We start from the raw sequence: 17093 nt of genomic DNA, 5'->3' as shown, positions 1-17093 counted from the left end.
GATAAATTACAATTAATTAAGGTTTTCAGTTAAGATAAAAAAGTCAATGGCACGAGCGGGATTCGAACCCACGATCTTCGGCTAGATACGCCGCTGCTCTACCACTTGAGCTATCGTGACCTCGATCCACTCGCACACCAACTTCCTATTTCATCCCCACCTTTTGAGTTTCACGATTCAACCTTAGTTAATTGTAATATATTAATTGGTCAAGCGAACCACGAAATTAGTGAATTTAAAGTATTGATAAACATGTTCAAAATTCACTGTTCTTGCCATGTTACTTGGCATACTTGGACATAATTAGCGAAGATGGGCGGATCAGCGATATAAACCGTTAATCTAATCGCATTTTCTCAATCTGGAAATATCTTAAATATCTTTCTTTCATAAAAAATATTTATTATTATTAACCTGTTTTATAAACTCAATATAATTAATAATCCATATATGTTTAATAATCATAATTGGCCTACTAATTATTTTAATTAATTATGCTTTTTATTTAAGGTCTAAATTGAGATGAAAAAGTTAGTGCCACGAACGGGTTTCGAACCCAAGACCATCGACTCGATACGAGCCTAACCACTTGAGCCGAAGGTCATGGGTTCGATTCCCACTCGTGACAATAGCTTTTTCATCTCAACCAAGACCTTAGATTTAAAAAAAAATTATTCAACACAATATTATAATAAAATATTTTGTCTGGGCAAAAGTTATACTCATTTTTTCTTATTTTGGAAATCGGTTTGAATGGTAGGTTTATTCATTATTATTTGACATTGAGAGAGGTTGGCTCTTTTAGCTTTACTCAAACTTGAACCACCCCAAATCGAATCAAAGCTTAAAAAATATAAAGACTAATGAATAAATCGAAATAAAATAGTGAAAAGACGAGACGTAAGTGGTTTGATTAAAGGCATTTGCCTCCCAATGTATTCCGCTAAGGACGGAAACTTTTCCGAAGACAGCGAGAACACACGGACCAGAAATTATCCATTTGCGTGAAAGCTGACATCAAGATGCGTAGAATTTGCGCGTCCTTTCTCCTGGATTCGTTTTTATTTTGGTCGTATCATTTCGGTAACTACCTTTATCGTTTTTTTCCCGAACCCCGGGATCAAGGCAACGACGATTAGTTTTTATTTATTTTATATTAGGTTATTTGGACATTTCCAATCGGTTTTGATTTAGTAAGAGATAAGAAAATCTATGCGTAAATTTTGTTTTTAATGCACACTGCATTATACTTTTCTCAAACGAAAGAAGTAACGTAATTGCAACTCATTTTTGATCAAAATTTAAAAAAAATACAATATGAAAACAAAAGGCGAGATCTATTTCGTCTACACTCAAATAATCTTAAACTTTTTGATCAGTCATAATTTTACAAAAAATTTTTTTTTTTATTTATTAATTTTGGTTTTTATTTGCAGTTCCCTTTTCATTCAAGACGAGGGCAAAGACAAATGGCAGGAAACACGGCAATTTTCTCAGTACATGGCCTCCTCGTTCAGGGCGGCTGGGCCTTTAGGGGAAATCCACTGGGAAGGCTGAATCAATTTAAATAAATAATTTTCCTCTTAACCCCCTCACCCAATTTCGTTCTAAATTGCCCGGTCATTTATTTTATGAACATTAACATCACGAATCAGCAAAACAAACCAAAAAACGTCTAAACAAGAAGATCCATAATTATGAAATAAAAACAGATTTAAACACAACTGATTTACTACTTTGTGGGCTAAAAAAATTAACAACACGATAACAAAACGAAAGAGTAGAAAAAGAAAGGGATGGAGGCATAGGAGAGATACAGGGAAATGAGAGAGAGGAAACGAATTTCAACGAGCTTCTCATTTGATAGAATCTTACAAAATAAAATCCAACACTCATGATTCTATTATTTTTGTAAGTTTCTATAATTACGAAGGAAAGCTCCTTTGCAAACCAATAGCTTATGTATATTTGAAGGTATGGGCTATCAAAATTCATATTCTACCTTTTAGTTTCAGGTGGTTCAACAGAAATATTTTGGAGGAAAAACAAGACGCACTGGCAAGGCCGATAAGATACAAATGTTTTACGTCATAGGTAACAGTTATCTTTACAGTAAGGTGCAACTACCGTAATTTGACAGTTTATGAGTCGCGAGCTGGCTTTCTTATCTAGCACATTATTTTGATATAAAATTTAAAAACTATTTACATTGGGCATATTTAAATGGAAAACACATGTAGATACTAATTTTAGTATACTATGAAGTAATATACATTTTTTTAAAGGCAGTGGCGAAAAGTATAAAACTGATCAACGCACGTTTTAGAATATTTTTTCAAGAAGAATTAGTTGATAGGTAAATAAATGTATTAATAATAGGTTACACACCATTTGAATAATTTTTTACAGAATAATTACCAAAGACAATTGACTACTATCGTTCTATTTGATTAACTCGATAAAAAATTTCATTTTTATTTAGAAATTAATACAGAAACTATCAGAAATTTTGCAATATAAGCTCTATACAATATTTGGCACCCGGCTAGTAATAGTTTTGAGAAGATAGAAATTTTACAACTACAATAATTTTATTTCTAATTAAATATTCATATTAATTAAAAAATTCACAACTAGAAGATTTAAGATGTTCAAAATCGTTTGCATAGTATAGATTTAAAACTGCCATAAAAAAGTGCGTAATTATTGGGTTGTCCGGAAAATAATGCAGGATTTTGGTATTAAACAAAAAAAAGAAACTAGTTACTTTAAAGCAATGTTCTTTAATCAAAATAATTTCCCATACTCTCAATACATTTCTCCCAACGTGTTGGTAACTTNATGAGTAATCCTGTAAACGTAAACAGAATATTTTATATAGATTTTTTTTAATGAAAACTTAAAATCCTGCATTATTTTCCGGACAACCCAATATATATAGAATTTAATAGTAGAAATATTAAGTAACATAGATTTTTATGAATTGATAAGTGTTAATATTATTATATTTTTATATGGAAAGAAAACTTCAATATATGCAGGAGGTGTTGCAATTAATGAATTGGCTGATAAAATTAACTCCAGTCGTTTAATTTAGTCCATTGAGAATATTCTACACCGAGTTAAATTTACATGAATGGCACCATTTTACTGATAGTTAACCAAGAAAATTAACTTCAATCGTTTAGTTTAATCCTGGATAGCATTTCTGCAGCAATGATCAACATTTAGTTTAACAGTTATTGGTACTTTTTAAAAACATTGTAGTTACTTCAACATTTAAGTCTGTAAAGTTAAATGGACACGATTTTGTTTACAAATTAACCCTGATAAGTCCAGAATGATTTCTTCCTTCTCGAGGTTTAAATTTCACGTTATAATTTTTGATCGTACAATAGTTTTTTGTTTTTTTTTGTTATAGAAACCAGTCTTTTGTGTTGAAATTTCCAAAAAAATATTGTCAATGTAATTTTTCATAGTTATTATTTTTAAATCAAAGATCCACGGCGTAATTTTTTTTTAATTCTGAGTATTATTATGTTTAAAAAAGTTTTTTTTGGATACAACGCTAATGTGGCCAACAATAAATGCAATCAATTAATTTATGATTAATTTAATACCACAAATAAGCGTAATTGGTTGTTTATTGATTGGTTTAACAAAAAATTGAAGTTGAAAAAACTGATTTAGTAAAAAATTGAAGGATACACATTTGTGTCTGTTCCTTGTTCACTTTTTAACCCAGAAATGGCATATTTTGCGGCGAAAATTAACAAAGAAATTACTTATCATTTATTTTCGCATCATTTAGAATATTCTACACCGATATTCGGCTTGTCAAAACAAGATAAATTTACATGAATCGTATAACTGTAATGATAAATTTACAGAGAAAATAAACTTCAATAGTTTAATATAACCCTTGATGGCATTTCTACATCAAAGATCAACTTTTAATTTAATATTTATTGATTTTTTTAAACAATGTAATTAGTTTAACATTAAACTTAAAGTCTATAAAGTTAAATGTACTTGATTTTGCAGAATAGTTTCTTATTTTCTTTCTTCCTTCTCAAGGTTTAAATGCAATGCTACAAATTTTGGTGATACAATATATTTTTGTACGACAACCAGTTCTTGTTGTCGGAAAAATGTGATCACCTTTCGTTGTGCTTACTTGAAAGCATGAAATTAACAAATAAAATTATCAAATTATGTCATTTTTGACGTTAAAATGTTTAAATCAAAGATCTACATCGTAATTCGTTTGATTAATTTTAATCAAAAATTATATTAATGTATTACATATTTTAGATGGTTCTGTTAACTAAAAAAATGGTCATGCGGACCATGAAAACTAGTGAATTTAAAAAAAAAACTTTAATTGTTTTACTATTTTTTATGCGAAGTATGGTTGAGTTGAAAAATTAGTGTTCTCCTTGTAACACTAATTATTCAACTCAATCATAAATAAAATATAAAAGTGTAAACAAAACTTTTTTGTGCACAACTCCCATGTGGCATCGTAAATGCTCGTTTAAATTATTGTGTGCTTATGTTTAATTTAATTTCACAAATAAGCGTAATTTGTTGTATATTTATTAGTTTAGCGTAACTAGTTAACAAACTTAAGCATAAAAATTTATTTGTGTGTTTTGCTTGTACACCTTTTAACCCAGAAATGGCATAATCTTGAGAAGAAAGCACAGAAATTAATTATAATTTTATTTCACGTTGGTGCAATAGCTAAAATATATTTAAAATATGGCTTTTTTAATGTTTAAGGCGAATTTAAGTCCTTATGAATTAAGTTTATTGACGATAAGATTTAAAAAATCGTTGCATTTATTATCTTTTTTTGTGAACTTTTACAGGAACACTGACGTCGAAACGTATTGAATTGTAAAAGTATTTCTAGTATGTTCAAAAATTATTTAAGATTCTGGTTGAGTGTCGAATAAATGTAATCGCGGCGTTTTAAAAGATACACCTTGGTGTAAAAGTAGCGCAATTTTGCTGAGAGGCGTTAAGACAGAAAATTACCTTTAACCGTTTTAATTCTAGTGAGATGCCAAACATAATTTAGCTTTTATTGCCGTTTAAAGTGTAAATAAACGATTTTTTATTAAAGAGAATTGAAGGTCGTGGAAAAGACAGTAAGTAGTTTACACGAATTTATAGGCATTTTAATTAGGTTTATAATTAGTTTTATATGAATTTTATAATACGAATTGTTTATTAAAGACAGACGGAAACGAGAAAACTTCAGACCTGACGCCAGCTATCAAATTTATACTAGAGAACTTCAGGCTTTAATCTAATAATTACTCAAGCAGGTAAAATTATTATTAGCGATTGTAAAACGATCCGTCTAACATACACCTGTGTTATGTAAAGATTAAATGTTGTCTGTGAAACTTAATATTCCTAGATAAAAGGAAAATGGTATAACGCGATATCTCCGGCACGTATCAATGTCAACATATATTTGTCTTATTGAATGATTTGAAATAAAAAGGCATTGAGGATGAGAAAAGTAAAAGGGGAAGATAGAACTGGTTACTTAAATATATAATATTTCATTTTGAGAATTGTTGTAACGATCGTTGAAAGTTTTCACGTAAATTCTAAATAAGTACGGAATACTTAAGTTGTTTTATATTGCTTGGAATATAAATGATATTCCATTAGCAGGGTCGGTATAAAGCTGCCAATTTAATAGATGTTTTCATATTAAACTTTTTTTTTTATAGGGAGTTGCAAAGAAGCAGCATCGGTTCGATTTTTTGCCGTAAGATTTCTCTTCCTTTTTCTTATTTATTTTTGATCTTTCGAAAAAATTTAACGACAGAGAGCAAAGGCTAGAAGAGGCACGTTATAACCCAGTGGCTTAGTCACCTAGTGAAGACCCCTTTCGCTCTCTACTCCCTCGGCACTTTGCAGAATCCGCCACCTGGTCCGCAAAGCCACGCTGTTTTCCTACCCTCTGGCACCGATCGCCGTTGATTCTGGCGTTTTTTCGTTGACCAGGATCAGACGTCCGTCCTTGTCCGATAACAGGGCGGCCTTGCGGGTTCAACCAACTTCGCCCCGATGCGCGTCTGTCCGCTTTTACAACCCTCAATGAAAAATTTACCTTATGTTATTAGTGGTAGAAGGCCTGACCATACGCTTTTCGTCTTTGGGCAGGCGTAGGTAATCTTGGTCCCCGAGGAGAAACAGATCCTTGGATATGATCATACTGTTTATTTTCTCTCTTCCCAGACTTTGGATATTTTTTCTGTAAAATTCTTGAATCTGAACTACTCCCAACCACTCACTAGAACACAATAACCATGGTGAACCGTTCCCGTTGGATGCCGAGTCGCGACTGTCCGTGCTCAACGAGTTAGCGATCCTGATAGCAAATGGAGGGGAGGTACTTTAACACCGGCGTAGACAGCGCCACCGTGAGTTCTCTAACAACTTTCCAGAGGCAAATATATTTTTTTTTCTATTTATTTATTTTTTTCTATATTGCGATCTTTCTTCTTCCCCCTATCTCGGGCGTGAATTCAATTAAGCACCCAGAGAGTACTTTTTCACCAATGCCTTTTTCCTCTTTCAACCCCCCCAAATGCAAGTACTTTTAAAGAAAAAGTTTTATAAATTAGTAGCCTCTAAATAGACAAATAGATGGATGTTATAATCCAACAAAATTAACGTGTTCGGTAGATTCTAAGATTTTAATTGTGATAAATTTTATTGAGCTGTTTGAAAATCTTAAATTTTAAACCTATTCTCATTTAGAAATGTGTGGTTGAGTGTGTTCTGAAACCTACATCACACCAGACCAATTTTATTATTATGACCTTGCTTCATAGAGTCAGCAAGGTGATGAACCCATAGTTTGGTCGTTGCCGATCAGTTTGGTCTGGTACATGATGGTAGTGTCCCGCCTGCTTATAACCCTGACTAATCACTGAAGATGTTAAATATCAAAACTGGTTCAACTATCGAGAACAGGCTGACCAGGAGATCGTAAACTCCAAAAATCCAAATTTGCATGCGCGAAAGCCCTTCGAAACAGTTCAATGATTCCATTTGAATTGCGTTTTCATTTTGAGGGTACACATCCAACTCGGGAGAAACAGACTGAAGCGCACTGAGCCGGCTGCTTCTCAAATGTTAATTAAAACTCATGCAAAAAATGTAAAGGAAAACTCACTAAAAGCGCATTTTAGACCATATCATGATGTACCTGGTCATTTGAATAAAATTCACCTATTTTATTATTATGACATTGCTTCAAATAGACTGCAAGGTGATGAACCAATGGTTTAGTCGTTTCCAATCAATTTGGTCTATTCTTACTATTCTGGCTTGTCAGACAAATTTTGGCTTTCAGCTTTTTCAGTGGTTGGACACAGTTGTAAGCAGGGTGAGGCTTACACAAATAAGCTACTGATCATGGCGAAATGTCTCATGTAACAGACCAAAACAGCTAGTCGTAGTCTGGATGTTTAGAGACAAACAATTTACTCTATTTGGCAAGATTTCTTTTTGGAATCTGTAGGGATATTGGCGTGGTGAGAAACTAACTTTTTACTTTAGCAGAAGTGTTTCGTAGGCACATCTTTACCAGATTGATTAGTTCATTGGGGATACGAAACCCTTGCTGAATATCACAAGCCTTTTGCCTTGACAGGCGGTCGTATGCGTACTTGAAATCGATAAAAAAAAAGTGATGCAGATCGATGTTATACGTAAGACAATTCTCATTTATCATCTCAAGGAAAAAATATGGTCGGCAGTCGATTTATGCGGAAACCTGCCTGGTGTCCCCTAGAATGCTTTCTGAATACAGAGTTAATCGTTTAACGACAAGCTTTGCCATAATTATATGATGGGTAACATTGCGATCACTCTGTAAATTTGGCACTTCTAATCTCTCTGTTTGAAGATATGTCATATAACTGCCTCACACCACTCGTCTGTCATCCGTCCTGTTGCCCGAACGTTTATTAATAGCTCGCAATTTTTCCCCCCAGGGAACTCATCACATAATGTCATTATTTCTCGGACTCTCCCGTCGACTATTATTATAAACTATAACTATTAGATAAGTAAATAACAGACGCGATGGACATACGCAGAAAACCCACAAAACAGGCATCATACATGCAAGTTTAAAACAACAACACTATATATAAAACGTGCGAGCTAACTAATTTACTTAACAAATTGAGCATAAAACCGGCAGCAAATAACAAATTGAAAAAATTCAACCAACCATCGCTAGGACTAATCTTCTCTCAAAAGCTGTTAGAATATCTAGGGATTAGCAGAGCAATGCATTAACAAAAACGGGAGAAGATGATTGAAAATAGAAAACGACCAAACTCCCGATTTGCAGACTCCTGCAGACCCCAAGAGGAAATTTCACAATATTTTAAGAATGAAAGAAAACTCAACATCATAACACACCCTCTACTAACTCTACTACGAACTGACGAACACAAATCAATAAAAAAACACATGATTTCGACAAAAACTTGCATAAGCACTTATGAATATAACAACTAAAAACATAACACACAGATCAACCACCGAAGATGACGAAACGAGTCTGATCAAACCAACAACAAATCCAGGTAACCACTATTGTTTGGTTTGCCTTATGAGTTTCACGTTCGCCATTCTTTGTGATGTGTTTAGATCGTTCCTCCCTTGCTTGTAAACTTAATCAATCACTGAGGATGGCGTGAAGTAAAAACAGACTGAAACGGCAAGGATTGGGAGACAGAAATGATCGAAGGCGACCAAATTACAATAATAAAATAGAATTTGGTCAATCACAAGCGTTTGAACATATTCAGTGATAAGTTAGTATAATGTCTCATCTTCCTTATAATCCTGTCAAGCCACGGCGAAATGTAAAACCCGTGTGATTACCTAAGCAAGAAATAGACAAGGGAAGTAGGAAATGACCAAATACCAATAATATATTTAATTTTATTGTCTGCAGACAGTAATTTATTCTTGCTGGTTTGGTCTGCCATAAGAGACATGAGAGAGAAATGTGTTTGTGTAAGGACGTCCGTACATGGTCACATTGCTAGGCGATGCGAACACGATGTGATCCCTGTGCAATTTATGGATTCATACGATATGCGATTCATGCTATCAAGCATCCGCCAACGGTACGATTCGAAGGTCGAAATCACCTGCCTTTATTGCAATTTATTTCGGGTGATCGTGTGAATTTTCTATTTAATATTAGATAAAAAGGTTCTTTAAAAACAGTGAATTATGTAACGTAGGAACGAAGAGGACGTTGTGGTTCCTCATCATTTGAATAATAATCTATTTTATTGTTATGACATTGCTGAGTCTGCAAGGTGATGATAGTTTGGTCGTTGCAAAACAAATTGGTCTGGTACATGATGATAGAGTCTCGCCCTGCTTATATCCCTGACTAACCACTGAAGATGTTAAATATCAAAACTGGTTTTACTAACGAGTAAATACAGAACTACTGGACCAAGAAAAAGAGCCCCCCTCTTATTGACGAATATTTACACATAGTCAACTCATTAAAAAATATGTATATAAACGGGCAGCCTACATCACAAGTACGCCTTGGACCACGCGGTCTACGGCTGCAAAAAATATATTTAAGGGATTATAACGAGGTACCTGCATATATGCCAGCGGCTCCTTGGTGTAGGACCTTGCTTGTGGTTTTTCTTGTCCTAGTTGCAAGAACCTGCACCTACATAGACCTTCTCAGAAACATAAAATGTGTTCTGCGGCCTCCTCCTCTTCCTGGCAGTATCTACACAGTGTTTCTTCTATCTGTACTCCAATCCGGTGCATGTGCTTTCTTAAGTGGCAGTGCCCTGTCAGGAGTCAACTAGAATCCTGGTTTGGTTGCCGTTGCCATCCAGTAGTTCTTTCGTAAGTTTTGGGGATGGTCCTTCTATGAATCTCTTTGCGTGCCTCATACCTGTGGTATTGTTCCACTAGTTTTGGACTCATTAAGGAGCAACATGTCAACCTTTTCGTTGCCCCTATGCCTCGAATGTCCCCATGCCAGGGTCAGGTCTTTAGTGTCACAGACTTCCGTCAGGACCTCCATGCAGTTCCAAACATTCTTTGTCGTCGCCTCGCATGAGGCTAGGGGCCTAAGGGCTGCCTGGCTGTCAAAGAAAATGGCTATCTTCCGAACCGCACTGAACTGGCTGCTTATGTTAATTAAAAAATGTTAATTAAAATTCTTGCGAAAAAAATTAAATTAAAACACTAAAAACGTCTTACTGGATAAGTTATCGAGTAGCACAGGCTGGTAAAGCCCATACCATCGCCGAAACCCTCATAAAACGGTGTGTTAATGATATTGTAACTTTCTTGTTTGACGAAAAAGCAGTACAATTTATATTTTCGGTGCCCTTATCAAACCTTACTGTCGAAAGACGGATTCTTGATTTATCGAATGATGTAGAGGAATCGCTGGTTTCTCGCATCCAACACAGCTCATTTTCTCCCCAAATAGACAAATCAAGTGATGTCGTTAGGTTGGCTATTTTATTGGTTTTTATCCGTTATATTTCTTTTCATGTGCAAACCAATTCTTGCTAATGCAACAGATGCTGAAATATTCCGTTTGTCTGACGAGTTTTACAACTAACGATATTCCTTAATCCTATTGCATTGACTTGTGCACAGATGGTGCAAAAGCAATGGCTGGCCAAATGATCGGAGTGATTACTAAAATAAAAGATAAACCGAAGAATTGCAGCAGCATTCAGAAAGAATCTGATTGTCTCCTCTGTGGATAGGTCACACCAGGCTGTCACATTGGCATCTTCTCGCCAAAGAAAGACCAAGGAGATGCTCTCTACGTGGTGCAAAGTATCTGTACAACTGGGCTTCAACCAGGTGGTCGCGGGGAACTTAAAAAAATTAATAATTACAAAAATAATCGTAGAAAAACTAAATAAAACTAAAAAACTAATGAGTACTGAAAACGAATGTTTTTTATTTTATTTTGCCTCAGCAGTCATTATGTTTTTCACTGATATGTTTTAGCTATGAAACAAATGCCAGCCTCTTTTAAAAAAGTTCTGGATGAGTCTGTTCAAATTATTAATTGTATCTAGTCGCTGCTTTTCAGAATTCTATGTGGCGATATGGAAAGCCTTCACCATTCCCTGCTTCTCCATACAGAGAAAAGTGGAAAAGCACTTTCCCGAATTACTTCATGGATCACAATGTCAAATCGGCCAACGTTTGCAATGATGAGAAATGGCAATGTACTGTCGTATTTATCATATATTTTCATGAAAATGAGTTGAGTCTTTCTGTGCAAGTGAAGAGTATCACAACCTTCGATGCTAATGAGTAATGACAAAGTTCTTGCCTTCAAAAGAAAAATCCAGTTTTGGGATGAATCTGTTGAGAAGGAAGAGGTGGAGGGTTTTCCTGCGTTAAAATATTATTTACAAGAAAACGACTGGAGGTGGCGGACGGCACGTTTATCGATGAAATATGTGAACACCTTCAAAATTTGGAGGTGGCCTTTGTGCACTACTTCCGAAATGCTGCACAACCATGGGTGGTCTTACCGTTTTCAGTTACGACCAAGTCAACCAGTCTATCTTCAAGTTGAATGTTTAATAGACATTACTTCAGACTCTACTAAGAAATCTACTTTCGAGTCCGATACTTACCACAATTTTTGGCTCCGTCTGGATAACAAAAAAATTTCAACCCCTCGTAGAAAAAGCAATATACGCTCTTCGATTTGCCACCACTTACTTATGGGAATTTGTATTTTTAATCTATACAGCAGCCCAAACTAAATACCGCAGAAGATGATGAACCCGACATCCGACTCCAGCTATAAAAAATTAAGCCCAACATATCCTAATTGTGCAGGTTAAAACAACAATCTTTTCTTTAATTCATTAATCATTAATGTACATACCTATTGATCTCGTTCTGTCCAATTTGATTTTTGAGTTCCGGATTTTGTAAATAAAGTTAAGTATGTCAATCTAATGTTTTCATCACCTAATTAGGAATGGATTGCTAATTTATAAAATTTTAATTTACTACATATACTGTAAGTAACTAATTTTAAATACTTGAATGCGAGGAGTCCAAATCTTCACCTAAAAACGGTTATGGTGACTGTTTATTGGTGTATTGCCGAGGATGTCCAGTATAATTTACTGAATTACGATGAAACTATCACAGCAGAGAAATATTGTCAAGAAATTGACAAAATGCACGGGAAACTGCAACGTCTTTGTCCAGCAATTGGTTAACCGTAAAGGGAACGACTCTTCTTCACAATAACGCCAGGCCACAGGTCGCGTGCCGACCCCGCGGAAGCTTAAGGACTTAGAATAAACCTTACCGCACCCTTCATATTCACCCGACCACTCGCCTACAAACTTCCACTTTTTTAGACATTTTGATCATTTCTTGAGGGATAAAGTTTTTAGAGAACGCAGTGTAGCCGAAAGCGCCTTTCAAGTCTTTATTGTGACAAGAACTAAAGAGTTTTTTGTCAGCGGAATAAAGTCTCTTATTACACGTTGGCAAAGATGTATACATTGTGACGGAAAATATTTCGAATAAGAGCATTATTTTCATTAAATATGTACCTAAATATTGTAGTTTCGTTTATTAGGTTTCGCGGTCCGCATGACGAAATAAATTCTTTTCCATTAATTAATCTTTAATTAAGGTTTCGGTTGAGATAAAAATGGCAAAAAGAAGGGAAAATTCAAACGGTGGGATTGAGAAGGGAAGTTGGTGTCCGAGTGGATCGAGGTCACAATAGCTCAAGTGGTAGAGCAGCGGCGTATTTAGTCGAAGGTCGTGGGTTCGAATCCCGCTCGTGACACTGACTTTTTATCTCAACCGATGCCTTACATAAAGATTAAATATGCAAATAAATTCTACATCATGAATGTATGAATGTATCAATCAAAATGTGTCTGTTATTAGTAAGTTATAAATTACAGTGACACAAATAAAATTATGACTCCAGTACAGCATAAAACCTTTTTTTTTTTTTTTGAATAGCTAGAAAGAAAGGAACTTTGGTGAGGTCACAACAGAACGACAATTCTTTAAGTTTTGCCGAGCTTTCGACGATTATATCGTCATCATCAGGGCTTTAACTGATGAGTGTTGAAATATATCTTGAGAACAAGAAACTGCATTTGTAATAAAATTATTTAAAATTAGGTGACTTGTAAAGGAAAAGCCACCTGAGCCTCATGTCTCTCCCTTGTGGTAGAAGTTAGCACTTTAATTTAAGTTACCTATATATAGTACAATTTAACAAAAGCTTAATTAATCTTAACTGTGATATTCAAATGTACCTGAGAAAAAAGTAATTAATAAAATATTAAAAAAGATCGAATTCACGATAGCTCAAGCGGAAGAGCAGCGGCGTATCTAGCCGAAGGTCGTGGGTTCGAATCCCGCTTGTGACACTGACTTTTTGTCTCAATCAAAACCTTAATTAAAGATTAATTAATTGTAGTTTCAATTGTCTTTCAGCTTTATTTCGTTTCCTTTGCCTTAATTTACTTAATAATTATGTCTTTTTATTTTTGTTGTTGTTCAGTTTTTCTTCTATCGTGACCTCGATCCACTCAGACATTAACTTCCGATCTCAACCCCACCTTTTGAATTTTCCCTCCTTTTTGCCATTTTTCAAATGTCGTGTAATCGGATTGGATTCTCAACGACAAATGAAATGGCCACGGAGAGCTTTTGTGCAGTATACTTCATTTTTAATCATTACATTCACTAATTTCGTGGTCCGCTTGACCAATTAATGTACTACAATTAATTAAGGTTTTTAGTTGAGATAAAAAAGTCAATGGCACGAGCGGGATTCGAACCCACGATCTTCGGCTAGATACGCTGCTGGGGTTGAGATGGGAAGTTAGTGTCCGAGTGGATCGAGGTCACGATAGCTCTAGTGGTAGAGCAGCGGCTTATCAAGCCGAAGATCGTGGGTTCGAATCCCGCATCTGACACTGACTTTTTTATCTCAATCAAAACCTTAATTAATTGTAATATATTAATTGGTCAAGCGGACCAAGAAATTAGTGAAATTAAAAATAGCTGTGACTGCATTTTCTAAATTTGCATTATTTAGGGATCTCTAGAGGTGCTAAACCGAATTTTCATAAAAGTTTCTCTAAAAAAATTATGGCTAGTATATTTCAAAAATATTTGTGTTTTTTTTTTAAATTAATCAATAAATTTTTTTAGGGGTGGGTTGGTGATAAACTTTTATAGCGTTTACTATATTTTATTGCAATCTACATAATAAATACTGTAAAATAATATATTCACATAGTTGATTCGAGCAAGTAGAAGCGCGATAAAATTTAAAAAAATGGAACATTTTAACTTTCAATTTTTTCAATTTTTTTATTTTTTATTTTTTTTCGGAACCAGAGCACAAGAAGTGGCCGATAGGTTTCCGATATTTTCGACTGTAGAACAACCAACAAACGTTTGGCCCAAACCCACGACCAACCTGGTCGTCCTCTTATTAGGTTTTTTAAAAAAAAGTACTACAAAAGGATAAATGATTTTTTTCACCCAGCTCCAATGATATATTGGCTTTTTTGCGAAGGATGATTTCGTAGACGTTCTAAATAGGAATAAAATAAAAGAGCGCTTTGTCGAAGAGAGGACTGCCGAAATGTTGGTCTACTTGGCTGAATTGGGAGCAAGCCGTTAGCAGTTCTCCTGGAACACGACACTCCCGTTACCAACCACCCTCGGACCTCTCTTCCCCTCAATCCATTCGAAAAGAGTCGGAGATTAATCCGGCTTACAATCACCCTTAATAAATTCCAAAGGGACACTGAAAGAGAGCCAATTATTATAATTTTTTTTTGTTCACATGTTTTGTAGGTAAATCTGCAGACCGTTGGGGAAAACTGAGCGGTATGTTATAAACCTTGACGTTTTATTTGCATAAACAACTGTGCGTAAAACAGTTCATTATTAAGTTGTCATTATGTTTCACAATACTCCACGAATCATGATAGTGTGTCATGAAGGTTAGCAGTATGCTGTAACGTTTTAACTGTACATTATGGTGTTTAACAGTTTTTCTTGAAACTTAACAATAAGTCTGAATTATGTTTTTTATTCTCATTTTAACAATTTAAAAAAATTTGTAATAATATTGTTATAACAGACAGGCAAAAAATTCCACCCAACTGATTTGTTTTCATTTTCTCGATAAAAGAAAATTCAGCGCTTATTTTGTCTCATTGTTTTTATCAATAAATATTTGTTTATGCTATGTTTTAAATTGGGAATATCAATTAGAGGTAAACACACTTAAACCTTAATCCAAAAGGATTAAACATTGTTTAATTTTTACGTAATTGAAAATATTTATTCCGACTCATTTGAATTCTGAAGGAATAAACTGTTTAGTTTTCATCTTTGTTTTCTTAATTTCAATTTTTAAACTTAAAAATGCCACTTAGTGCTGAGGATGTTGTGCGTGGTGTGGCACCTATTTACGTTCCATCAGGTATGCGGCTATTAGCATCGGAAACTGCGAGAAGCCCTTAGACGTTTTCGAGCAACTGGGTCTTACCTCAGAAAGCCCGGTCCTGGACGCCCTAAAGTAACAGAACCACAGGATGACCGGTTTTTGACTTTGAGAATTTTGCGAAACCGGCACCTTCCTGGTGCTCAAGCAGTTGATCAGCTCCAGGAAGTCCAAGGTGTCCAATTTTCTGAACGCACTGCTCGAAGAAATTTAAAACAGTATGGAATGATGCTTTCGCCACCGTAAGAGGATAAGTATTGTCCACATCATACTGACTTGCACGGCTCCCATTTGCTCTAGAACAAAGCCATTTGTCTTTAGACGATTGGTCTCCTGTACTTTTTACAGATGGGTGCAGATTTGCTCTACGATCTCCAGATGAGCGTGAAAGAGTGAAGAGAAGGCGAAATGAAAGGTACGAAGCTTGTAATTTTTCCCAGAGCCAACCTTTTCAACGTAGCTCAGTGATGATGTGGGCGGGAATCTCAATGGAGAGTCGCATAGAGTTGGTTGTTGTTCGAGGAGGGTCTTTGACTCCCACTCGCTATGTGGCTGAAATTTTGGAAAATAATGTGTTGCTTATCCTCGATGTAATCAGAGAACATTAAAATTTTTTTAATGAACTATAATGCCCGTCCATGTATCGTTCGCATAATACGAACGTAACTTCAACAGCATAACATCAGGGTTTGAACCTGGCCAGCCCATTCTCCAGACTTGAACCCCATCGAACATTTATGGGATAACCTCATGTTGAGGTTGGGAGGATAACCTTCATGAATAAGACCATGTCCATCACTTCCTGATACACACCATGATCTTGAAAAGTCTCTTCGTGAAGAGTGGGACTAACCTCCAGCAAAGAGAGACATTTCCAGACTGAAAGAAAGTATGCCGAGGCGTCTTCGAGTTGTAATTAAGGCAAAAGGAAGAAATAGGTGATATTGAATTTTAATTAAAAATCTAAAACAAATTTTATCTATTCGTCTTTTTCAAATTTTATTTATTTTTCATTTTCCTTAGCAATTTACTTCTTGTTTACTTTTTAGATAACGTTATAATTAAACGTTAAAAAACGTGAAAATTTGATTAATATATAAAAATATATATACAAGTGGCCGGAATGTTTTGCCTGTCGGTGTATTTACGAATGCTGGATCATGGTATGGTCTTGAAGAAGAAAGCAAATTTAGTTGTTAACGCCAAGCTTTCGACCTATTATGCGGTCATCATCAGGGCAAAACAACCTTAAATATGTGTCAATTGAAAGCTTGGCTTTAAAATCAAGCTTCTTCAAGAGTATACCATGATCCATAGTGTTCGTAATTGAAAAAGTGGTCGATACTTTTATACTGAAATATTTTTTTTATAGCAATACATATTTTTAATTTGATCTTAATTGAATTTAAAACTTGTTAGATCAGATAGATTAGATTTTACTTTCTATAAATTTTTTTAGACTCTATCGTATTTGCGGAAAAATGTTGGGAAGAAAAAAAAC

The 17093-nt window shown here is 34.8% G+C and overlaps 1 protein-coding gene across 1 annotated transcript in view; it reads right to left on the bottom strand.

The window, feature by feature from the left end:
* The window catches only part of LOC106671981 (ABC transporter G family member 14), a 190923-nt gene extending 184528 nt beyond the window's left edge, over positions 1–6395 (bottom strand). Inside the window, exon 1 of the mRNA XM_014403014.2 lies at positions 6137–6395. Coding sequence (XP_014258500.1) covers positions 6137–6240 — 104 coding nt within the window. The 5' untranslated portion in view covers positions 6241–6395. The remainder of the gene's footprint in view (positions 1–6136) is intronic.
* Positions 6396–17093: the final 10698 nt, after the last annotated feature.

This window comes from Cimex lectularius, unplaced genomic scaffold, assembly GCF_000648675.2.
Source record: "Cimex lectularius strain Harlan isolate CLEC.00 unplaced genomic scaffold, Clec_2.1 scaffold32, whole genome shotgun sequence".
Classification (NCBI taxonomy): domain Eukaryota; kingdom Metazoa; phylum Arthropoda; class Insecta; order Hemiptera; family Cimicidae; genus Cimex; species Cimex lectularius.
Note: the sequence above shows the minus strand (reverse complement) of the source record. Positions and strands in the feature narration are given on the sequence as shown.